Consider the following 26,167-nt stretch of genomic DNA (forward strand, 5'->3'; position numbering starts at 1 on the left):
CGACTTCTAGATATGAAAAAACGTTTCTTAAATCAGTTTTCTTTAATTTTACAGAAAAATATAAGAGAATCAGTACAATATAATTAATAGCCTTATCAACTACCGAAAAAAAACTGGGTTTTTTATGTACAATATCGGGACCTCTTATATACAAACCGATAATAAACAAAAATTGGCCTCGTTATCACATTTTCGTCCTAAGTAACCTCTAATCATCATCAGTCCCTTTCACAGAAAGTATACCATTTTTCCTATGTACATTTCACCATTGCCTTGCAATCTCCTTTAATCCTCGGTGTGAGGATCATCTATACAGTTTTCAGTCTCCTCGTTATCCTCAGACCCAAAAATGTCGAAACTGTCCACATCCTTGAGCAGGAACTCCTCTATGCAGGCATTGTCGAATATCAGAGATTCATCGTCGATATCCGAGAATTCCCTGCATCAAGAAGACACTTCATCGTCGTCGTCTATTATCAAGGTCATGCAGTCCTTCAATCGTATTACAGGATTCAAGTTGTATATCCTTCCCAGCTGATCGCAGGACATCTTCATCTGAGCGTCTGCCACCTCGAAGTTCGTGATTATCTTCCTCATATCTACGGGCTCGGATTTCTGCCCGTAGAAACTGTAATATTCCTTGCTCTCGTCCTGTTTCGTCCTGTTCGAACCGGTCGACTTCCTCGCAAAGTACCTCTTACCTTCGACCGTAGACGACTGATCGCAACCGATCTGATCCAGCGATTCTACATCAACGACGTCCTCCTCTCCAGTCTGGAGTATGACTTCGGGCTGTAGGGACAAGGTAGGGACGTCCTCTTCCAACGATTCGTCAGTTGGAGCCTTGTCGCATTCTTTCACGGTCCTCATCACCTCCTCCATCATCTGCTGTATCTTCTGGATCATGTCCTGCCTCGTGACTATGCTCTCGGGATTGTGAGGATGCTCCTTCGAGTGGTGGGACTTCGCGTCCTGCTTGGTCCTGAACTGCAACTTGCACAGCTCGCACTGGAGCGGTTTGGCGTGGGTCTTCAGGTGATGTTTGAGATTTGCGTAGTTTACGCTTTTACTGACGTACGGACAAACGGGGCATCTGAAAAAATGGTCGAGTTATAATACAAAATGATCCCTCTTTCGACTGTACTTTTGAGTAAAATAAAGGTTGGTGGTAGATGATTAAAGTTTAAATCATACCGTTTTAAGGGATGGAAACATGAAGGAAAAATTAGTTGTTAGCTTGGTTAGATCCTCGTTTAGTGACAGGTCAATGTTAATACTTTGCGTTTTCTTTTTAACCTAGAAACATTATTTAGAAGGAATATCTTGTGGAAACACATAAACGATGCAAGATTGCTAGAAATTAAATGAAATGGTCAGAGGGTTTTCTCAATCGTGAGATCATTGATGGAAAATAAATACAGGGTGAGTCCTTCCTTACGAGTAATCTGCTATTTAAAAAAATTATTTTCTCCTAAACTGAAGCAGATATTTGAAATTTTGGTATGAAAATATAGGTTTTCGAACACGCTGAATCTATTGCGAGCAATTTCGAGAACCTATCTCCCTTCGTTTAGATTTTCATCTTGGAAATGGCATTTTTCAAAAATTTGCAATTTTCAATCTGCGATATCTCCTGTTATATTCGTCTGATCCAATTGGGATTTCCGGTTTTACAATCAGCGTTTCCTAGGCTTCCACCCTAGCATAAAAACTCGATTTCAAAAATTTCGATTTTTTGGGTCAAAAATGAGCAAGGGGTTAGACCCCCCTAAAATCACCTATTTGCTACTCTGTCTAAAACTCAGGATGTTCTATTACTGTCCTCGGATATGGAGTGCAAGGATCTTGTTCTGAAGATTCTAGAAAACCAAACAGTTGATGATTCAATAGAGAATTGCACTCCAGAGAGCTCTTCGAAGTCAACTCGAAAATGAAAAGTGGATAAACAAAAAAAAATTTTTCTCCTAAACTGGGCCAGATATTTGATATTTTGGTATGAAAATATAGGTTTTCAACCACGCTGAATCTATTGCGAGCAATTTCGAAAGCCTATCTCCCTTCGTTAAGATTTTAATCTTGGAAATGGCAATTTTCAAAAATTGCCAATTTTCAATCTGCGATATCTCCTGTTATATTCGACAGATCCAATTGGGATTTTCGGTTATATAATCAGCGTTGCCTAGGCTTCCACCCTAGCACAAAAACTCGATTTCGAAAATTTCGATTTTTTGGGTCAAAAATGAGCAAGGGGTTAGACCCCCCTAAAATGACCTATTTGCTACTCTGTCTGAAAATCAGGATGTTCTTTTACTATCCTAGGATATGGAGTGCATAGAATTTGTTTTGAAGATTCTAGAAAGCCAAACAGTTGATGATTTAATAGAGAATTGCACTCCAGAGAGCTCTTCGAAGTCAACTCGAAAATGAAAAGTGGAAAAACAAAAAACATTATTTTCTCCTAAACTGGGCCAGATATTTGATATTTTGGTATGAAAATATAGGTTTTCAACCACGCTGAATCTATTGCGAGCAATTTCGAGAGCCTATCTCCCTTCGTTTAGATTTTCATCTAGGAAATGGCAATTTTCAAAAATTGCCAATTTTCAATCTGCGATATCTCCTGTTATATTCGACAGATCCAATTGGGATTTTCAGTTATATAATCAGCGTTGTCTAGGCTTCCACCTTAGTACGAAAACTCGATTTCGAAAATTTCGATTTTTTGGGTCGAAAATGAGCAAGGGGTTAGACCCCCCTAAAATGACCTATTTGCTACTCTGTCTGAAAATTAGGATGTTCTATTACTGTCTTAGCATATGGAGTGCATAGAATTTGTTTTGAAGATTCTGGAAGACCAAACAGTTGATGATTCAATAGAGAATTACACTCCAGAGAGCTCTTCGAAGTCAACTCGAAAATGAAAAGTGGAAAATCAAAAAAAAAAAATTTCTTCCAAACTGGGCCAGATATTGGAAATTTTGGTATGAAAATGTAGGTTTTCGAACACGCTGAATCCATTGAGAGCAATTTCGAAAGCCTATCTCGCTTCGTTTAGATTTTCATCTCTGAAATGGCATTTTTCAAAAATTGCCAATTTTCGATCTGCGATATCTCCTGATATATTCGACAGATCCAATTGGGATTTTCAGTTATATAATCAGCGTTGCCTAGGCTTCCACCTTAGCACGAAAACTCGATTTCGAAAATCTCGATTTTTTTGGCCAAAAATGAGCAAGGGGTTAGACCCCCCTAAAATGACCTATTTGTTACTCTGCCTGAAAATCAGGAAGTTCTATTGCTGTCTTAGGATATGGAGTGCATAGAATTTGTTTTGAAGATTCTGGAAAACCAAACAGTTGATGATTCAATTGAGAATTGCACTTCAGAGAGCTCTTCGAAGTCAACTCGAAAATGAAAAGTGGAAAAACAAAAAACATTATTTTCTCCTAAACAGGGCCAGATATTTGAAACTTTGGTATGGAAATATAGGTTTTCGAACACGCTGAATCTATTGCGAACAATTTCGAAGGCCTACCTCCCTTCGTTTAGATTTTCATCTAGGAAATGGCATTTTTTCAAAATCTCCAAATTTCACTTGAGAATTCCTCAAGATCGAACGGTTGCGCCGAGATGGAAGAAATTCTCAGAGTTACTACTAGAAGAGTTGCTCTTTCAGAATATGTATCACATTCAGATCTTCGATTATTTTCCGGGGAGAAAAATTATTCGCAAGTTGACCTTCGAAAACTTCCCAAAAAGATGGGGTCAGTTAAAACTTCCTAAAGACCGAACTGTTGCGCCGAGAGGGATAAATTCACTGTTCGAACACATGTACAAGTCAAAGACTCACCCTGTATAAAGCAAAACAACACCAAGGCAGCAAATACTCACTTGTACATCTTTTGTTTGGGGGCAGCGGGCAACGTAACAGCACCTAAATCCACCCTCCTGTCGTAGACGTCGTAATAAAACATATTGGGCAGCTCGTGGCTCTTGAAGTGTTGCCGGAAGGACTTGAGCATCTCGAACTTGGCCAAACATACGCCGCAAGAGAAGCGATACAGGTCCAGCTTCTGACCTGGGTGGTCGGTCGCTATGTGGTTCTCCAGGTTCGCCCTGGTGCCCGTGCTCGGGCAGTAACGACACCTGAGGATGTTCCTGGAAGAAAAGACACCATTTTAATGTCTGAAACATGAGACCAGCATGACCAACTTACCTCGGCGACCAGGAGCAGGTGATCGGTATGTCGGTCGTCTTGACCATGTAGCCGACATCGTCGTCGTGCTTGTCCTTGGCGTGGTACTCCATCTCGGGCACCGAATCGAACTCCGCGCCGCAGCCCTTGCACACGTACTTGTCCTTGCCCAGCATGCTCGCCTTGGGCGTCATCTTCATTTTCTTCGCGTCGCCGGCTGCGGCCGCTGCCTCGGCGCGCCTCTTCTTGTCCGCCGAGACGCTGGCCGACCGCGGCCTTGGCGGGTTGGGGGCGCGCGCGAACGCTATGTGGGGATGGTTGTACTTCATGTGCCGGTCCAGGGCGGTGGGTCCGGACACCGAGAACCCGCACTCCTTGCACTTGATCGTCTTGGTGGAGGTGATCCTGGGGAGGGTTGAGAATTAGTGATTTATTCAGTGTATATATTATACGGTAAGGAAGCCACGTATATATATGTTCGAGTACTCACTCCAGGCTTCCGAGGAAGTCCTCGACGTCTTCTGGGATCTCGTCGCAGGCGAAACCCAAGCCTTTTATTATGTTCCTTTGTTCGGTCAATAGGAGCGTCAGCCATTTGTTGATCGCCCCGTCCTTCGGGAGGTGAACCACGCTCTTCACGGAGCAATCGTGATAGTCGATGCAGTGCATCTGTATGTTTTCCAGAGTGATGAACTTATCGTCGCACAGCGTGCATAGAAACCTTCGAGAAGAAAAACGACATGTTAATTTAACTCTAGGTGCGTTTTCGGAGAATGAAATACGTTACCTGTGATATCTGAGTTCGCCAGCTACATGCTGGATGAAATCCCTCATTTTCGTAGTTCGGTACTTTTCGCATTTGGGACACTTGAAGTGTTTATTCAGCGGCATGCCGAAATCGCCGAAGGTGCAGATGAGGTCCACGTCGGTGCTCTCCTCGTTATCGACAGATTCCACCGGTTTGTCTTCGTTCTCAAGTGGTTCTTCCTTATCGTCATCCTCTATAACGATAACCTGGAAAGAAGGAATTTCAAGCATTTTTCATTGTTGAAATTGAGTCACAGCCGAAAACACCACTCTTCGCTATCGATGAGTTGAATAGAGGTACTATCACAGACATAGAGGCATGGACTGAGCATTCCCTTTCCATCTGTGCAAGAAGTACGGTCAAAAAAGTAACAGGGAGAAACTGAACCATCAGGCCAGCTAATTGTCTTTTTCTAGAATTTTCATTGGTCTACACTCACGTCTATGTCAACAGAAAAGAGACAGGTATTGGCCTGACAATCATTTCATTTCCTCCTTTCTATAAAATAGCCAATTTCATGCTGGTATTGCTCAGTCCATGTCTCTATCTCTATGGGTAATATCCACCCCGTCTATGATCGGTGCCAACCTCACTTCTGTCAAACTGGCATAGATTTATTTACATTTACGTTCGGTAAACGTCAAAAATTTCAAATGTTTGCTCTAAATCAGCTAATTTTTCTCTCGTACATCTCCCACCTCATAGGTAGAACTACCCACGTGTATTCGCCTGAAAAACCATAATGAAATGATTCTCATAAATACCGAGGCCAAAAAAAAAAAGATCTATAAGTCCAATCGTTGTTAATACCCCGCTCTGTGATCGCTGTCACCCTAACTGACGTTAACCTTCATGCCACAATCTGACATCGCCTGTCAAAATCTCGTAATTTTCTCTGGTCATCGATGTCTGTCACAGAAACTTCAAAATTTTCACCCTTTTTAGACATTTTTCGGGTATTTCTGGGCCGTTTTTGACGGCGAAAGCGTCAACTGGGCGTAATTCGGATCTTCGCGATTCGAAAAAACCTCTTACAAATTAAAAACTCACATCATTATCATCCCCGAAACCGATTCCGACGACCGGCTCCAAGACCTCCTTCTTCGGCTCCGTCTCATCGTCCTCCAACTTATTTAGCTCGCTGACAGTGCTCATGCTTCGTTTCCTCTTCTTGGACGTTGCGGTACTAGTCGAATCCTTGGCGGCCTGTTCGGCGGCAACCGCCGACTTGACAGCGGCCGATTTCTTCCTGACGCTGGGGTCCTCCTCGAACAGTATACCTCTGATGTGTCGCACCCTGGGCTTATCCCTCAGCCACAGGGGAGTGGTGTCGAACTGCTCGCCCTCCGAGACTGCGCCGCCGGTATCATCGTCCTACGAAAATCGAGGTAGACAAAGAAAGTCGCAAAGAGGTCGTTCAGCCCTTACCTTGCGATACACCGAGATTATATCGACTTCGTTATCCCCGTGATCTGCGTTGAAGTGTCCCTTGAACTCCGACACGTCGTCGGCCTTGAAGGTGCACAACGCGCACTTGTACCTGCAGTCGATGTTATGCTTGACCGTCACGTGATTCACCACCTCGTCCTCCGTCTGGCCCTTGTATTTGCACATGCAGCACCTCCAAGGCTTCGGCAACTTCTGATTTACAACAACCGGGGCGAAGAGTTGCTGCTGGTTTTCGTCGTAAGGTTCAGCGTCCATGGCCCTGATAACCACCACTGTACTCTCTGAAATCAACCCCCAAATCACCTCAAGCTCCAAACACGCCTAAAAACCACCCTACCTTTATTCTTGTGGTCCTCCCCGATGTGCCTCTCGATCTTGTGCTTCAGGTTGTGCATGTAATCGCACGCGCTGCACTTGTACAGGTGCAGATCGTGCAATTTCAGATGCTTGATGATCGTGTCCACGTCGACCGCATCCGAAAGATCCCGCTTGCAGTGCACGCACACGAAACTCAGATCTTCCATGTGCAGCGCGGTCAGGTGATGCCGTAGGTTTCCCTCCTCGAGGCACAGATAGTTGCAGCCCACTGCGCAGCACTGGTACCTCTTGTTCGACGGCACGAAGGCCGGATGGTTGGTGTCCACGACCTTGTCTGAAAAGAAGGATAAAATTAAGATTGGAGAAGAGAGAGAGAGGATGGGGGTAGTTTTTTACCTTTTTTCGCCTCCCCCTTCTGCTGGCCACCCATTCTTCCGCCCGAATGGGAGCTACTGGCCAGGTTGTACATCTTGTCGAACATCTTCTCGTTCTTTTCCAGGCATGGGACGGGATTTACTGGAGCGGTATCAGGCACGGTGAAGTCCTTGTCGTTCTGATGGAGCAGGAGGTGTCGCACTATATTTGATCGAACCTATATAGACGAAAGAATAAGAATTTTTTTCTTTCGAATCACCAACCACCAACCAACCTTATTCTTGAACTTCTTGCAATGTCCGCAAGTAATATCGTAGCCCAGTATCGATTTTTGTGGTATCTGATCGGCCTCGAAAGAATAGTAGACGGTTTTTATCTCCGTGGACTTAGGGGCGTCGCACTCGGTGGCAGTCTCTTTGATGATCTGCTTGACGCCGCCAACCACCTGCGGTTTGGCTATGAAACTGTCGTTGTTCAAATTCGACTTGTTCTGGACCAGAGGCTGCATCTGGACGTTGAGCACATTGTGCTGGGTCTTCATGTGATACCTATGAACATAAATACGAAATTTGACCAGGAAATCATTATAAAACAAGCGTTAAGATGGAAAACACACTCAAATTGTCCAAATACTGACCTGGCTTGGTTGGGGTGCGGAAACTTCTTGTTGCAGAGGGAGCAGGTGAACCTGGGATGGCCGTGGTAGCCCAGGTGGTCGAGCAGATTGGTGTAGTGCTTGAGGTACTTGCCGCAGTGGAAGCACTTGTAGGGTTTGTGCGGCGAGTTCTCGAACCTGCACTGGACGGAATTGATCAGGTGCTCCTTGAACTGCCAGTCGCCGGCGAAGAACATGTCGCATTTCGCGCATCTGAACAGCTGGTAACCGACCAGGCCGGTCTTCTGCATCAGCACCTCCTGGTGGTCGACGTCCTTCGAATCGCTGTCGTACTCGTGCGCGGGGGTGGCGCCGGGTCGCGGGGGCGATTTGGACGGCTGCACGATCGGCGGATCGTCGGTCTCGAGGCTGAGCGGGTCGACCGCCTCCTGTCGGTCTTTGTCGCCTGCGAAACACAAGAATGGGCCTGCTTAAGAATCGGACAGAAGGGATGCTTTTGCGGTAGGAGGTTATTAGCCCTCTGATTGGGAATATTTGGTAGTTTATTTCGTATTTACAGGAAGAAATTGGAACTAGAGAAAATTTTCAAGAGAAATATTTCCACATTCATTTGATAATTTTGAAATTTTTGTCATCGGCAAAATTCAAACCTTTTGAAACGTTTTACTCGAAGCCTACCCTGTGAATTTCACTCAAGAATCACCAGAAGATTACAGAAATGACAAAAATTGTAAGATTGAAAGGAAGTTACCTATAGGGAGTCCAATTCAATTGAATAGATGTAGGTTGTTTGTGGCCAATTTGTAGTCAATTAGTTCACTACCTACCTCCAAGTAATATTTAATCGAAAAATTTCCCAGAAAAATTGATAAGTCATGAGTACAAGTGCAAATACCTGTTCAACTTTAGTTCACCTGACAGAAGATCGACTTTAAGGTAAATTCCAGAAACCAACAATCCTTATTCTGAAGCGAAATGATCTAAAAGGCACATCGGGAAGCAAACATTCGAATGAACAGATGTCAAAGTGGGGTAAAATAGGGGAGGATTATCAGGAGGGTGAGGGATCGAATGCACCCTTCTATTATTTCGGATAGACCCGAACCCTCATCTTCGCAAGTAACCAGTTAATGCCAATTCACTATAAGACGATACGAAAATACTGACGAAACACAAATACAGGGCGTTTCACGCGATGGAAGTTGAACGAAACCTTTCAAATGGGTCACCCTATGGAGGGTGAGTCTTTGACAGTAGATTCTTGAGGTCGAAAGAAACACTTTTGAACAATCTTTCCCGAATCGGCTCGGTTCAAAAGATACAGGCTGTTGAAAAACCATAAAAAATGTTATTTTCTGTTCTATCTCACAAACTTTTTTATCGAATGTAATGAATTTCGGAATATAGTTTTTCAGTCATTCGATGAATCTTTTTCAAACACAAGATATCACCCACGTCTTCCAGTTTTCTCATTATGACCGTTACGTACCATAAAAATATCAAAATTTCAAAGAACCCAACTGTTGAAACTAAGTTGGAAGCTACCTAATGAATATTTGGAAGTTTTTTAAAATAAAAGTATTCTTCATATTTCCTCGTATAATGCGCCGTTTTCGAGTAATTTGATGGTCAAAAATTGAAAAAATATCCATGAAATTTAAAAAATTGGGTACTTTGGCTGAATGCAACTCTGCTTAAAAGATCCAGAATGTGTAGTGTCACAGATTTGTTGCTTGTTTTTCTGAAAGCGAGTTTATTTTTCCAGGGGTGGCAAAGCTCATATGAAAAGTTGAAATGGCTGTATCTTTTTATAAGGGCCGAATCGGAAATTATTTGTACGAGTCAGAGTTTCACCCTGTATTTTATCAGATTTTTTGCATTCATAATAGTTCTCGAGGAGTATCAAAATTGACTCTAACTACGAATAGGTAACTGTTACGAAAAAGTTAATATTTGCAAATATTCTGATGAACCCTTGGATGAGATGAAAAAAAAACTACTTTTAACGATGCTTCACACCCTGTATCTAACTCCAAGGATTCTCCAGAACTAATAGACCCTGCAGCTTCAGTGCGACTGAATGAAATGAAGACTCCCCACCACCGAGAGAATTTTCCGTTTAATCTAATGCAAATTTTCCTCAATCGTCGAGGCTAGAAGAAGGGAGCGGATGCTGGCCACGCAAAAAACGCATCAAACGGCCGAGTATTCGTGACCTCACCAAGCAAACATCAACAAACACTCACCCAAATCGTCGTCGATCACCACCATAGGTTCCTCCAAGTTGCACATTTCGGCAACGTCGCCCGCCGCGTTATCGTCCTTCGGCGACTGCGCAGCCTCCCGGTCTCCCTTCACCGCGTCCATCCTCTTGAGACCTGCGCCGCTCGCTACCTTATCGGTCGACGGCACGACCTTACCACCCACGGGCGTACCGGTCAACGGCGCCAGTTTGGGCATGTTCGAATTCAGCGGCACGATCTTGCTGACTATCTGAAACTTCCCGTCGTTGGGGGGCGTCACCAGCTGGACCTTCTGCGGCGTCTTGGCGCCCTCCTTGTTCACCACGATGGCCTTGAGGTTCTGGGGGGCGGGCGACAGGCAATAGACCAGACCGCCGCCGTTTATCACGTTGGCCTTGGACGTCGGCTTCAGCAGGGCCAGGGAGGGGGACGAGTTTTGTATTATGTTTATCGGGGATATCTTCGAATAGGTGATGGTCTTCACGGGGGTCGACTGCTGCGTCTGGAGGGCGAAATGTTCGAATGCCTTCTGCATGGTGGGCGGCGTAGGGGTGGATACGGTCTCGGTCGGCTGGGAATCCTTCTTGGCAGTCTTGGGGGCGGCGATTTTCAAAGTGGCGGACTTGAGTTCCATCACGAGCTGCTTGAAGTTGCACTGAACGCTGGAGGCCGTTTTCTGCGGGAAATTTCATAAGTTACGTCCGATTCCGGTGGAAAACCTTGTGGAAATCCCTACCTTGCTCTTGATGCTGGGCGGGTTGTATCTGTCTATTATGTCCGGGGGTAGCGTGGGGTGTTCCAGCACCAGATGGATCATCATCGAGTTCAGATCGAAGTCCCCGGCGTCGCAATAGGCGCACTTCAGGGGGTACACGCCGTGACAGGTGCCCCAGTGGGTCACCAGGTCCTTGGGGTTGTCGTGAACCGCCTGGCACACTTGGATCTCGTCCTTGTTGAAGAAACACACGAATTTCGGGTTGTTGGGGCACATCGTCACGTGTTGCAAGAACGGTATCTGATGTATGAACTCCATGTTGCAACCTTCAGGGAAAATATAACATTAGACATTTCAAATAGGGAGATTCTAGTGTCTAGTCAACACTTTAACGATCCAGAAATTAACAATATACAATTATATCCTCTTCTTTGATAATCTAAAGATGATTAAACTACTCTGTGGCATATAGTCGTTGACTGACCAATCTACGAGTGCTTTATCATGTAGTCTATCACTTCTGGGTCTTCGACGAACAGTTCCACTGGCAAAGTACCAAGGGAGTAAACGTGATATCACTTTACGGCTATATTGAATGAATTGGCAAGTTGCACCTGTGTTTAAGCAGTCCGAAGCATATCAAAGCATCTCCATCGGATAAGACTTGACTTGGCATAAAAAAAATTCGATTTTTAAATGCAAACTGAGGAGAAAATCATTAAAATGTGCACTCAACGATGAATCAAAAGACCTTTCTCAAATCGTTATTAGCTTGTGTACTTGAACAGAAGGATAATACTCAAAAGATGCACCTTCGTAAACTCAACATCTAACGAACAGCTTATATCTGTTACTTACATGCATAAGGTACTATTGTGCTGCTTTTCGTAGCCTCGCTCAATATAGAAATTGAATGTTTCTCTTCTGAATCGCGTTTGGGCAACAGCTGCATCCTTGAGGGCATATCCGGGTGTGCCAACAACTGATGTATGTCCATATAATCCTTAGCTATGCATCTATGAAACAAAAATGAAAAAAATCAGTACCTTCAATACGGTTAGATCCAAATAGTACTCACCGGTATAAACAGTACGAGCAAGAAAACCTACACATGCCATGGAACTTCTCGTAATGGTCACCGGTGAATTCGAACAGTATCAATTTGTCGCAATAGAGGCAATTCATGAGTTTCTTGTGGTTGGGGTGCATCCTCAGGTGGATGTCGAACATTTTCCTCTTGTTGGTGGTGAAGAGACAGGAAAAATCCGGACATTTGTAGAGGTCGAAGTGGTTGCCCAGGAATTTCTTCATGGCCATTGGGGACTTTCTCTGCACGATTTTCGGTTGTTTCGACCTGTATTTGACTAACAGCGGACTGACCGATTTATTCATTGACTGATTGACTGGTGGTTGTGGTGGTGTTGGAGGAGAATCCTATAAGAGAAAAATGAGAAAAATTTTGATTTTGTCATCGTCTGCTTGTATTAGTTCCTTATTTTAAGTCGAATGTCTTGAAGTTATAGTATTGAGACTTTTCGAAAAACGAATTGAGAAATTTTTTTCTGCTTCGAAGGAGGCATTTCTGTACTATATCCCTCTTATAAACAAATTTATCGAAAAAATGCGACACTGTCGCTGTATTTCCGTGAACCAATGAGAGTGGTCTATGCAGGCTGAATCTTTGACTCGAACAAATATTTTAACAGAAGATTCTTATTTCCTTTACCATTTTTTTGAGCTGGCTCTGTATAAAATAAACAGGCTGTTGAAAAATCATTGAAAAAATGTTATTTTTAGTTCTATCTCGAGGAAATGCTCCTACAAATCTTTTTGGAATACAATAATATCACCCACGTCTTCCAGTTTTCTCATTATGACCATTACGTACCATAAAAATACCAAAAATTCAAAGAACCCAACTCTTGAACCTAAGTTGGACGCTATGTTATGAATATTTGGATGTTTTGTAAAATAAAAGTGTTCCTCACATTTTTTCGCATAATGCGCAGTTTTCGAGTAATTTGATGTTCAAAAATTAAAAAGTATCTGTGAAATTTGAAAAATTGACTGAATACAACTCTGGTTGAAAGATCCACAGATTGGGCTAGTTATTCTGAAGGTAACTTTGTTTATCCAGGGGTGGCACAGCTCATCTTTTTAATGAGCCGAATCAGAAAAAATGGTATAAAAAAGATGTTTCTCTTGACCTTCCTCAAGAATCTACTGTTAAAATATTTGTACGAGTCAAGTACGCCCAGTATGCTCGACAAAAACATCTGATATCATGTCTTTTTAGCCCATTTTGATTGTAGAATAAGTGTTACACCACGGTTATCCCCCTGAGGGACAGATACTAACCTGGAGTTGACAGGGCTCAGGCTCCTTATCCAAGATCTGCCCTTCGGCATCCTGATCCGAGACGTTCAAGGGCTGCATGCTCTCATCGGCGAGCGACACCACGTCCACTATCTTAAACGAGAAGGGGTTTTCCCCGTCGTCGTTTTCCGTCACCGTCTCCGCCGCCTCCAACAAGCAGTCCACATCTTCGCCATCCTGCTCACCCTGCGGCGACGGTATGCTTATGGTAGGCGGGGTTAAAGGTGTGATTTCAGCATATTGGAAGTCGTCGTCCTTCTCCTTACTCTCCGGGAACAGATTGCTGCTTATCCTTATGCTGCCTATCTTCACACCGAGGAAATCGGAGTGTCCGCTGACCACGTGATTCAACGCCGACGAAAGAAGGTTGAAGTCCTCGCCAGCCGTGATTTCCTGCCCGCATTCCAGACAGTGCGTGGATTTGGGGCTGCTCTCGTTCCATTGGTGGTTGAACTGGCAATGATTGGCGAACGCGGTACGGTCTCTCGAGGAGTATATGCAAGGCGGCAGACAACAAACGTAGATGTACGTGGAGGTTGTCTTCATAACCTTCACGTAGCCGATGTTCAGCGTCTCGCTGTTGATTATGTTGCTCTTCTCGACAGTCTGTTCCACGTTGTCCATGTGAATCAACGGCGGGGGATAGTTGGGTTCGCTGGTTTTAAACTCCAACTTAGGGATAGGGACATCAACCCTTGGCGATACGTCTACTGGTGGCGAAGAATCTTCTGGATCTACAGCGGGCATGGAGGAATCGTCGTAGAGGTCGTTCGGAGGCGAGGCCACGTCTTCGCACGGCTTCCCCAAGATACCCTGCAGCTTTTCGATGACCCCGTTGATCGGATTCACCTTGTCGGTCTTCGGGCACGCTTCCTGACGCACCGGTTCAGCCTCTCTAGTCTGAATGCCGGATTTCTCGAACACCGGAAGATCGCCGACCGGCAATTTCTCCACGACGTTCTCCACCGTCTCCTCAGCCTCCTGCTTTATTATAACCTCCTCCTCCTGCTTCAACCGGTGACTGAGCTTCTCGACGAAATCCAGCGAGGTCCTGAGCTTGATGGTGCTGTTGATGTCCTGCATCGTCTTCAGGCGTTCCTCCTCGATCCTCTTGTTCTCCTCCTGGATGTCCGTGTTGCTGGTGAAGACCGCCTCTTCGACGTTCTTGGTCTGCTTCTCTTCCTCCTCCGGCTGTTCCTCCTTGTCGGAGATCTTCAACGTGCACCGTCTCTTCAGTCTTTTCTTGGCGGGGCTGGGGGCGCTGAAGGATTTGGCGCGTTTTCTGGTCACTCTACGGTTTTCTTGAGGGGAGCTTGGCACCTCTGCCTCATTCGTTGATTCGTCTTCGTTGTTCGAGGTTTCGTTCTTAGATTTCTTAAGGCTTTTAGGGGACTCATCAGTTGAATCCTCTTTGACTCCATCAGAATCTTTGACTGTTTCTTCGTCGGAAGCTTTAACGTCTTCGGAAACGGCTGGAATGGCCTCCTTCTCTTGGGACAGACTCAGTTTGGCCGATCTTCTTGTCGCTCTTTCACTTTGGACAGGCTTCACGTCGTTCTCCTCCTCGATCTTCTCGTCTTGATTCATCTTGATCTTGTAAATTTCGCATTTTTCGTGGTAAGTCTCCACGTGTTTCTTCACGTTCTCCAGGCTCATCTGCGTATAGTTGCACACCTCGCAGATGTACCCGTAGATGTTCCTGTTGTTGGGCGCGCGTTCCGACGTCACCGGTTTCTTCAAGACGACCTCCTCGTCGGCGTGCACCTCGTCCACGTGCGACTGCATCGTTTTTATGTGCGACCTGGAGAAGCTGCAGTAGGGACAGCTGTACCTGAATTCGCCCGTGTGGATGGAGACGTGGTCGCGGTAAAACTTCGGCAAGGTCAACTGTTTGTAGTCGCAGAAGACGCAGAGGAACTCGTGCTTGGTCAGCGACACCTTGTCGTCGTTCTCGTAGACCTCCTTGTTCTTCACGGCGTCCGCGATGACGGCCTTGGCGATGTAGGGGGCGAGACGCGAGGATAAAACCTCCTTGTCCTGATGTTCGGTCCTGTAATGGGCCGCGATCCACTTGGTGGCAACGTCGCAATATTTACACTGTAACTTCGTCTGGCCAGCCTTTAGGTAATAATCGATTTCGTGCGGATTCTCGATCTGGACCTCGATGGGTTCCTCTTCGTCTTCAGTCTTGTTTTTGCTGTTTTCTGCGGCCTTCTGTTTTCTCGATTTCGGCCCGGCTTTTTTCTTGATGACACCCGCAGCCCAGGAGTTCCTCTTCTTCTGTCTGCCTTTCCTCACCGGACTGGTCTTTTCGACTATCTCTTTGTCGGAGGTTTCAACGTCGCTGGTTGGTTCTCCCTGTTCTTCGTTACCTTCCGTTTCCGCCTCTTTATCGGATTTTTCCTTTTCAGACGCGTCCTCCGACAGTTTCATCTTGTCCAGGGACATTTTCGGTAGGACAACTGTCAGTTCTTTCATTTCTAGCTCGGACGTCTCTTTGGTTTTTCTGCCGGTTTTTCTACCCCTCTTTTTCGTTGTGGAGACTTTTTTGTCCATTTCATCGTGACTGGGTTCGTCCTCGGTTTTCTCGTTTTCCGTCGAGGGAGAAGCGGACGTGTCCTTCAATATCCTGCACATCCTTTTACCTGTGGCGGTAACGACGCCATCTCGTATGAACATCTCTCTGATATCGTCGTGTAACCTGTCCAATTCGGATTTCCCCTTCACCTTACATTTCATCTCGCTTTTTCGCCTGTTTTTCAATTTTCCACTGCTCTCATCGACGGGCGTTTCTTCTGGTTTTTGCGTGTCTATTTCCTCTTCGATTTTTTCTTCGGTGTCCCCCGCTATGCTTTCGCTACGGACCTCCGATATGCTTTCGCTATGATCCTCCGCTGTGCTCTCGCTACGGTCCTCCGTTATGCTCTCGCTACCGTCCTCCGTTATGCCTTCGCTACGGTCCTCCGCTATGCTTTCTTTCTGACTCAATTCGATTTCGCTGTTGGAGGTACTTGGCATTTCCTCTTTTTCCGTTGTTTCTTTCTTCGGTTCTTCATCCACGTCCTCCGATCTGATGATGCTGGTTATTTTCTGTAACTGCTGATCGCTGAAACTGTCCGAAAATGTAGAAATGAGAGACAAAAGGGCTCCCTTCTTTTCGTCCTTGTTGCCGCTCTTCATCAGGTTTTGGAAGAATTTGCTGAGTATATTCTCTTCTTCCTCCTTTTTCTCGGCTGGTTTACTTGGTTTAACATCTTTGTCTTCGGTTTTTGTGTCGATTATTTCTTCGCTTTTCTCGGCGGCTTCGTTCTCTTGTTTTGTCGTGATCGTTTCGACCTCCTCTTTAGATGGGGGTTCCACGTCGGATTTCTCAACATCCGTTTCTTTCTTGACCACAACGTCATCGTCTTTTTCCGATGGTTTCTTATTTTCTGCCGGTTTCTTCGAATTATTCGTTTCGCTGACATTTTTCCTATTTTTTCGGGTTTTCTTCGTTGATTTATTGTCGTCGACGGGCGGTTCGTTGTGTTTTTTGTCCTCTTGCTTGGGTTTTTCTTCCTCCTTCACCTTCTTCGGGATTTTGTACTGGGCGTTGTAGCCCTTTCCGCCGGTCGTTTTAGGGGAGAACAAGTTGTCGAGCGGCGAAGACTGGTCTTTGTCTTTCCCTCTCACCGAGTAAACCTTATCGAATTTACTTTCGCTGTAGCGGGTCTTTTCCCTACTCCGATCCCTGCGTTCATCGCGGTCCCTTCTACCTTCACGCCGATATCTTGAAGAGGAACGAGAGTACCTATCTCTACTGCGATCCCTACTCCTACTCCTGCTACTCGATCTGTCACTTTCCTCGTCTTTCTCGGGTACTTTATCCTTCTCCTTTTCCTTTTGTTCGTTTTCGGTAGCTTGATTCACCGCGACTTTCTGCGCAGCCTCCTCCCTCTCCTTCTGTTCCTTGTCCATCGCTTCTTTATCCCTGATCTCCTTCTCTCGCATCTCCCTCTCCCGATTCTCCCTCTCTTTCTGCTCTTTGTACTGTCTGTAAGTCATGTGACTCTCTCTGAACATCGGCCTGGTTTCCTGCACGGGGAATTGATGCGCCCTATTCGCGTTCATCCTAGGATCTCTCGACGGTCCGGCGTAGGGCTTGGGCCAAGCCTCCGCAACGTTGCCGCATCCCCTCTGACCGAAACGATTGAATTGGTTGTAGTTGTGCTGGCCGTATACCTTGTTGTAGGGCAATCTGTTAGGAGCCTCGCCCAGGAGACCCTTGGGACGGACAGGACCCCTTTCGCCTTCGAAGAAATGAGGGTTGGACATGTGGTAGTTCATTTCGGCGTTCCCCTCGTATAGAGGGGAGGGGGGAACGTAGCTGGGAGAGGGGGGAACGAAATTCGTCGACGGAGGCGCGTAGTTGGAGGGGGCGCCGTAGCTGGGAGACGGAGGGACGAAACCCGTGGTTCTCTCCATGTAAAAACTCTGCACCGTTCTGTCTTCGAACGGGATCAGATTCTGAGCCGACTGAGTCATCGGTAGATAATCCGTCCTTTCTACTTCGGTGTGGTCGGTTGGCGAGAACGGATTGTACAGTCTGGACTGGTTACTGGCCACTTGCTCCGCTGGATACAGCGGAGTCGAAGGAGGCTCGAATATGGGCTTAGGTACGGGTGGCGAAAAATGCAAGTTAGGGTTCTTCGCCGACTGTGTCTGTCCGATGTCGTTTTTCAAGGTGTTAACCTTGGTTCTGATATTGATCAGATTGTTCTCGTTGTTCGAACGTCTCAGAGCCGAGACCACCTCGTTGATCATCCCCGTGGTCTTGGGGTTCAGCAGTAGGTCGTTCAGCAAGGGTGGAACGGCGGCCTTGTCTATCTCGTCCGGCGATTCGGGGGAGAACAGATCGTCGGGGGGTCTTGGAGGGGCCGCCAGTACCGGAGGGGGTAGCAGCGGCATCTGCGATTCCTTCATGCTCTTCTCGATGGAATCGAGAACGTTCTTCTCAAGATCGACGACGATTTCTTGCCTCTTCGGTTTCGGGTTGTACTTGAAGGCCAATCTTTCGGGTTTCTGCGTATTGCCGGCAGAAACTTGACCGTATTTCAGACGCGGATCTCTGTTGATCGGTTTGGTTTCTTCTGCGGGTTCCTTTTTGATTTCGGCCGGAAGTATCGGTTTTTCTTTCGATTCCGGTTTAACCTGGGCAGTTAAGGATTCATCCGCCCCTTTCGGAGGTTTATCCAGCTCGCCGTCTGTAGTCTTACCTTTTATCTTATCGATCTGCGAATGGATCTTATTGAAAACTTCATCAGGTCCGGATGGGACGTTTTTCTTCGATTTATCTTCTTTGCCGATTTCCTTCTCGGGTTTATTTATTTCTTTTCCATTCGGAACAGGCCCGTTTTTATCCTTTTTCGAATCCCCATCTTTAGTCGCACTGGTATCTTTGTTTTCTGTAGGTTTCGAGCTTTTTTCTCTGCTCTTACTTTTATCCCTATTTTTTTCCTTATGCTTATCATCTTTGTCTTTTTTGTGATCGCTCTTGTGACTTTTATCATTCGAGTGTTTTCTGTGTTCACTCTTTTCCGTTTTGTCTTTTTCCTTTTTGTGTTCGCCGTGTTTCTTATCACGCTGGGAGCTATGACTACTACTGGAATGACGTTTTTCTTTGCCGGCTTTGTCTTTAGGATCATCTATAGGAACGTCTTCGGTTTTTTTCGGTTTGTTCCCATCTTTACCGGTTGCATCGGGAGTAACACATGATGCGATTTCTTTTTTTCCGTTATCCTTATTCGAATCTTCAGTTTTTGGGATGGGAATTGTATCACAGTTGGTTTTACTCTTCTCTCTCTTGGTTTTATCTTTCTCCTCTGTTTTTACGCTTGGAATGGTATCAGTGTTAGATTTATTCTTCTCTTTCTTGTTTTTATCTTTATCCTCGGTTTTAGCGATAGGAGTTGTGTCAGAGTTGGGTTTACTTTTCTCTTTCTTGGTTTTATCACTGTCGTCACATTTGGTATTGGAAATTTTGACTTCTTGAGTTTCAGAGCCAGTATCACTTTTCTCTTTTTTGGTTTCGTCGATAGGATCGTCGGTTTTAACGTCGGATATTTTGACTGGAAGCAAATCAGTCGCAGTATCAGATTTGCCCTTATCTTTCTTTGATTTATCGGAGGAATCGTCAGTTTTTGCACTAGGAGGAATTGAATCATTTACATCTTTAGATTTATTCTCGTTGTTTTTGTTTGCGGTATCATCATCGGTGTTGGTGATTGGTGTTTTTGTTGGATCCACAACAGCATCTTTTTCGGTCGACGTTGTCACCGATGAAGATTCTCTCGTTAATTCCGTATTTTCGGCGTTCACCTTGGTTCCGATATTCCTCAATAAGGCGGCTTTCTCCGATAAATGCTTCAATGACGCCCGTTCTAAACTTTCCTCGGTTTGATTGTCCTTCTTCTCTTTCCCTACCTTCTTTTCCTCCTTCTTTTTGAGGGCCATCTCGTAAGTCTTATCGATCTCCGAGAAAGCATTGCCGAAGATATCGCCCGCTTCCTTCAGGACCTTCGGCCCCGACGGTTTAGGCTCGTTTTTCTTCGGAGTCAAAGCTTCTTTTTTAGGCTCGTTTTTAGGCTGCGTTACGGTCGTTTCCTGTTTTCTCCTGTTCTTATCCGGCGAGGCCGCGTTCATCCTCGTCAGCACCGGCTTGTTCCGCACCGTGGTGTTGATGGCGTCCGTCTTCGATTCTTCCAACTCCTTGCACAGGTGGTTCTTCAACGAGTTCAGCTCGTGCAGCGACATGTTCTTCTCCAGTTCGTGTGCCACGTCCTTCTCTAGGCACTCGAGGTCCGAGTAAGATATCGGCGGTTTTCTGAACGTGAAACTCTTAGGCTTCGGCGATTTACTACCGTTACTGCCGTTGCCGCCGTACAACTGTTTGTAACTGCTCTGTCTGTTGATCGTTTCCCCGGCGATGCTGTATAAGTCGATCGGTTTCCTGAAATCAATAAATCGAATACATCGATTCGACCTCGATGAATCGCAAAGTATACTGACCTTTTCTCTTCTTTTCTCTCCCTAGGGTGAACTGGTGGAAGGGAGGCATTTTCACCTTTCTGAAAAAAAAAATGGGCATTCTCAATCGTTGGAGACAAAGAGCTTCGGGATTAGTCGATTCTAATTTACTCACCACTTTATAGAAGAGTTTTATAATGACTTCTTCGCATTTGTTTAGCGTATCAAGTTTCAACCTGCAACGGAAAATTCAATCAAATCGTCATCATTTTCAACATAATTATGTATTCATCATGTTAGACTGAAGAGAATAGTGCAGTAGGTTGGGTAAGTAGTGAATACACAGCTGAATCTTGGGTGTCATAATGACATTATTATGCTATGACATCGATAGACATGTGGAAGCTTTACATGTCTATTTGCTACCTCCCACTAAAAGGTCTCTCATTTATAACTTACAATACTATATTCAGAGTGAAAAGATTCTCCTGAAGAGAGGAAATTGAAGGATCAGAATAAGTTATTATCTAGATTGAGTACCTATCAATGATCAAATTTAAGTATGTTCATCTTAATTATAATCATTCATGTGGGTACCATGTTGTAACAATACGATTCGCAAGAATGAACAAAGTTCAGCTCAATTTTGAAATAATCGAAATCGATTCATTGAATTCCCGAAAGTAATTTTCCATTACTGAATCATACACCCACTATGTTGATCACCATGTACTTTACCGTTTAATCTTGCAATGAAATTCAACGAATCTACAGGTATACAAGAGACCGAAGAAATTCTCCGATTTGCCTGGTAAAACCATAATAAAACTAATTTCATAAATACCGAAGCCAAGAACTCCCCACCCCTGTACAAGATCGGATCTAACCTCAGTTCTGTCACAATGACGTGTATTTGTTTATATTTGAGTTTGGTAAACGTCCGATTATTCTACTTTCGTTCGGTTTCTTTCGCGGCCGGCATGACGTAGCGGTTTGGATGAATAGAGCGATCAGTGCTCACGATATTAGTGTATACCGTTAATCATAAATGTGTTTTGGGGTTTTTCGAATGGAGTTTTTAATGAGGACAGCACTTTTTACCTCATCCTTTTCAACAAATTATACTCCTCAAGAGTAGGTATGCATCACCTTTTCGCCTACTACTGATTCTTTGGGATAATAGATTAATATCTAAATGACAGTTATGTTTCTGTAGAAATCAGCTAGCCGTATACGAATTGGTTGTTTTTACGAGGAAAAGATTACTCTAGGGAAAAAGTATGGGCAGAGTTTGCCTATACGTTATCCTTATCTATAATCACCATAATATTGTTTCGGTAGAAAAATACGCACGATTAACAAAATTACAATGCAAATTCAATTGAATGAAAAGTCATAAAACATTAAAAATATAGATTAAAAGTTCGTCTACCCATTTCCTTCGATTTTATCTACATGAACGAAAAGCAAAGAGTATTCTTCAGTCTGAATCGTAGTATTCAGCCACGAATTCAACTTTTTGAATGACGATCGTCATTAAGTGGGCTTAAATCCTGACAGTTGACGTTTTGTGTCAAAATTCCATAGCTCACTCGACATCCCTGAAAAGGTCACTTCCCTCCATCACTGGATAGCACTTTCCTCAGGTTGGTAACGTTCACTTGAGTACCTGCTTGGGTTAGGTCGATAGATAATGGACAAGTTCAGAGGGGTACTGAGTGGAGAAGTGGAGTTATTACTACTTCAGCAGTAATATGTATCATCTTTAATGAACAACATATTTTCAACCATCATGTTAACGCCTTCTGAATACCTTATCGAAATACTTTATTCAACAGTTCAGGTTATGCCACGTCTCGAACAAACATCCCTTTGATGTACCGCGTCTTGTCAGAACGCAGGCCAAGACCGAACAGTTTGATGGATTTTACAATGCCGTCCACAACGAATCCAAATCTCTATTCGCATGTGCCTCATTTAGTGGTTCACACTGTACATGAATAGGTCTGCTCAATCACTTTTTCTTCTTCCCCATTTTCATACACTTTGCAGAACATCTACTTCATCAGCTGCATCTATATGTTTCATATATCTTCTTTCAGTAGACATACCACTTCATTATTCCCACTTTATTTATCACTACTAGACACATTGAAAAATCCTGAGCTTACTACACTATTGACATCAAACAATTCAACGCAAATTTCAAATTCCATTTTACACATCTCTCCCCAGAACGCCTAAATTGCTTCAATTTTCTCACACGCGTCCGGCAGAAAAAATTATTTAAACAGTGTTTGAGCTGATAAATAATATTATACAGCTGAAACCTAACAATGTCAACTAACCAAACCTAAATTTTTAGGTTAGGTTCACTTGACTCGCCTATCCTCCAACTTTTCTAACATGTGTAACAGAAATTTAAGCGAATCTATCAGCTTTACGTACAATAATGAAATAGTCCATAAACTTTTCTAATAAAAATGAACATTTAACATTTCTCATAATGGTACATAATGAATAAATTCAATATGTATGGTCTCATATGTCAAATATAGAAATAATGACTGTAGCTAAGGAATTTGATCCACTTCATCGATGAAAGTAGTATACGGCAAGAATGTACTAAATAAGGCGACGAAACGCTTCAGAAGATACTCACTTTTTGTTTTTATCCGTTATCATTTGATACAAAGACTCCATCTTTGATAGTTGCTGTTCTCTATTCTTCATTTTCGGATCCTTCAGCTGTGTGATCATGTTCTCTAGGAAAGGTATGAAACGATGAACGTTTCGTAACTTTGATTCGTATTCTTCTTGAGACATTTTGTTTGCAATATTTACAAGGGACACTTTACAACATATTCAATAAACCATTCCTTTGGGAGTCTACCACATTGTGGTTTCCATATCTAGATCCCTGCAACATCTCGATCTCAGCTCCCTCTGTTGGTGAAACAAGGAGAGGAGAAAGGAACGTGTAAAATGAAAAGAGTCGTAATTGTCTGGATAAATTTCAAATTATTTCGAGCATATGAAATATACACGGATTCCAAATAAAAATAATCAGTTTCCTGATTCCACTCTGATGTCTGTAGTATTCCACCTTTCAAACTCTTCGTCCCGTCATAGTACTTGAAGTGTACGCCAACGATGTTTCACCAAATAGCACTCACGTTCGATGACTAATAATAATCAGGGCCTTCACTTTTACTTCTTTATTCGTAAATACAACAACTACGAATCAATTCAAATGAACATTTATATCGAAATTCTTCAGGTTATTCTATAATATACAACGATATTCACTGTAACAAACGGCTCTACACCTTACGTTACTTGTCGTTTCTCTTTGTGCCATTAGGAGCTTCTACGTTTTGCCGCGTGAACGCAGGTCGGTAATACACGAATGCGCACGAAATTTAGTTCGGAGAGGTGGTTTAATTTGGTGGTGGTGGGTGAGCCAGGAGGAACTGGATACGGATAAAATCGCTGTGCTCGACATTTCGTTGAACGCATAGACAAGCTTTCATCTAGTCGTGAAACTCGTAGAAACTCTAGCTGCCATGACTTGAACGTTAAAAAGTGCTATACCTCGATATCCATTGTAATAAACCTACTTTTGATGAGTCATTTCACGAATATCGACTGTATGCAGTCCAGTTGTCGGGTCTCCGCATTTTTTTCGGTACGGTTTGGAATTCGCAAGTTCAGCTATAATATTCCAGAAGTTCGGTGACCTCATCTCCTACGTCGACGTAGTTTGTCTATGGACGTAGTTTATGTTGCGTAATTAGGATATTGCAGTGCAGAGCCACATCCGATAGACATATTAATTATATATACTGTTCGACTACGTTTCATTGTGCTTCGGAATCGATTTTCCGAAATGAAGTGAACGTGTACCGAGTGAGCTGCAAGTTCCGTGAGAAACACCGTCCACCTTCATTTTCACAAAAAATCAATATCTGGGAGAACGATTACCTAATATATCTGAAGAACGTATTCGAGCAAGTTGTATATGTACATTCATCGTGTTAAATTTTGTATCACAGTGATTTAGCACTTTCTCTGTAAAATAAAACTGTATTGAAACGATTTTCAATTAGTGTTATCGTATTGAACGCAGTGACAGACGCGTCACGTCTCCCCGAACTTAGTTGCAATTCTTGAATCACTCCAAAAGCCCTTTTTTCTTGTAGTAAACTAGATTTTATACATTGGATCAAATTTTAGGTAAATTGATGCAAGAGAAAAAAAGAATAGAACACTGACGTATAGTCCATTTTTCTCAACTTACCCCAGGGGTGTAGTTGATTTGCATACTTAAAAGTCATTGTAAAATCGTTAATGTTCTGGGGGGTCTTCCTAAAATTCCAATTCCTGATATTCTACACTGAACTGGCAACCACTCAACTACGATTGATTTGAGGTCCCAAATGGTTTAAATTCACTCTCACCCACGAAGATCCGAATTTCTGCTATCACGATTCAAAGCAAAATATCAGGTATGTATGCTGAATGTCGCATCTTTGACGTTTGTTCGAAATAAATGAACCTCAATGTCAAATTCGATAGAAATTTGCGCAATTGAAAATTCTTCCGACTAAAATCTTTCCCCGCTGGTGGCTCTAAAGGCTTCATAATCGAATTGATACGTTAAGCAAGATAATACATTTCTCCAAAGAGGAATTCCGCATTTCGGTGAGTTTTTAACATTTTCGAAAGTGGTGGCAGCGAAAACTTATCATATTAAGTATTACTATATTGTATTACGTGAAACATTCATACCTCTCCGGGTTCATGGTGCAAAAACGGCTGGAATTACTTATTTTCTTATAAACAGTGTTTGTCGACTTCTAGAGCTCACAATACGGTACTACTTTTTTTGTCGAAACAAAAGAACATCAGTATTTGACATTTACAGCGCCCTTCGGATAAGAAATCAATGAATCTTACGATATACCTAAATGTTTTTCCGTTTGTTTGGAAATATTATTTCGACTATGAAGATTTGAAATTAAAGAATAAGTCACAAAAATCGTTTCATTTCCATTTTCTTCTCATTTTCATTATGTTTCCGATGTTGTACAACGAGTAATGCTGAAAATCTATTTTGGACCAACTCTTTAGGATGCAGAAAAATAGGTAGGTATTGAAGAAATTCCAGGAAAGCTCCTCACAAGTAGGTACCTTTAGGAATGGCACATGAAGAAATGAATATTTGGAGAAGTCACTCATAAAATATAGAAATCGAAGGATTCATTCATCAGAAAAAAATTGGACCGAAACGCAGAGAATCGGCCAATTCACTGAGAAACGAGAGAGAATACTGGCAATAATATCAAGAAGTACAAATTCGAAAAGAGATAACCAGATGTGAATATGAAAATAATATTAATAATAGTCCCAGGAGTATGGACTGGATGTTGATTTCAGAAGACTGAAAACCAGTGGCGTAACCAGTAAACTGTCTGTTCTGAATAAATACATGCATGCTCTTTTTTTTACCTATTCCTGGTCTACTACAATTTCGCAAATTATTACTATATTACTCTGATGTGAATGAATATCGATGATGAAAATAAAACCTCGATAAGTCTTTCAAATATCGTTACAAATCAATATTCACTAGTTCTCGATTCTGACCCCAAAGAAGCACGTTATTGTGAGTGAAAAGTGCTTATCGTCTAGATGAAAAGATAACAAAATGATTGAAATTCTAAAACTGTGTTGCGTTGCGCTTCGATATTAATAAGCGATAAAATTGAAATAGCAAACGACTAGTTATCAACCTATATAGTTGATTTGAACTTCACAGGGCAATTGCCAAGAAATTTCTTTCGGGATATCATCATTTCAGATAAAAATTACGGTCATGTCAACGTAGGTAAAGATTATTTCTTCCGACAGTTCAATATTCCTATTGATTTTTATTAAACGAGTTACGACATGCATGAAAGTTGTGATTGTATAAAAAGTACATATTCAGTTGAGATGTAGCTGTTATAAATGTTTAGGATTTATTGGGCTATTTCCATCATTATGACATTTCGACATAGCACCA

At 43.3% G+C, this 26,167-nt stretch overlaps 2 protein-coding genes across 2 annotated transcripts in view; both read right to left on the bottom strand.

Annotated features, from left to right (window-relative positions):
• The window catches only part of LOC123319966, a 451,417-nt gene that overhangs the window by 55,344 nt on the left and 369,906 nt on the right, over window positions 1-26,167 (bottom strand). The window lies entirely within an intron of this gene.
• On the bottom strand, window positions 12-24,363 carry LOC123320539. The gene is made up of 19 exons (XM_044907888.1): window positions 22,763-24,363; window positions 20,276-20,336; window positions 20,143-20,201; window positions 13,078-20,083; window positions 11,798-12,153; window positions 11,578-11,735; window positions 10,741-11,045; window positions 10,008-10,680; window positions 7,783-8,206; window positions 7,420-7,693; window positions 7,167-7,362; window positions 6,790-7,104; window positions 6,432-6,733; window positions 6,054-6,377; window positions 4,983-5,209; window positions 4,686-4,916; window positions 4,217-4,600; window positions 3,892-4,158; window positions 12-1,093 (listed from the first exon to the last, which is right to left on the bottom strand). Exons 1-19 carry the CDS (start codon window positions 22,924-22,926, stop codon window positions 445-447), a joined length of 12,375 nt encoding a protein of 4,124 aa, XP_044763823.1. The 5' UTR covers window positions 22,927-24,363; the 3' UTR covers window positions 12-444.

Source organism: Coccinella septempunctata, chromosome 9 (assembly GCF_907165205.1).
Source record: "Coccinella septempunctata chromosome 9, icCocSept1.1, whole genome shotgun sequence".
Taxonomy (NCBI): domain Eukaryota; kingdom Metazoa; phylum Arthropoda; class Insecta; order Coleoptera; family Coccinellidae; genus Coccinella; species Coccinella septempunctata.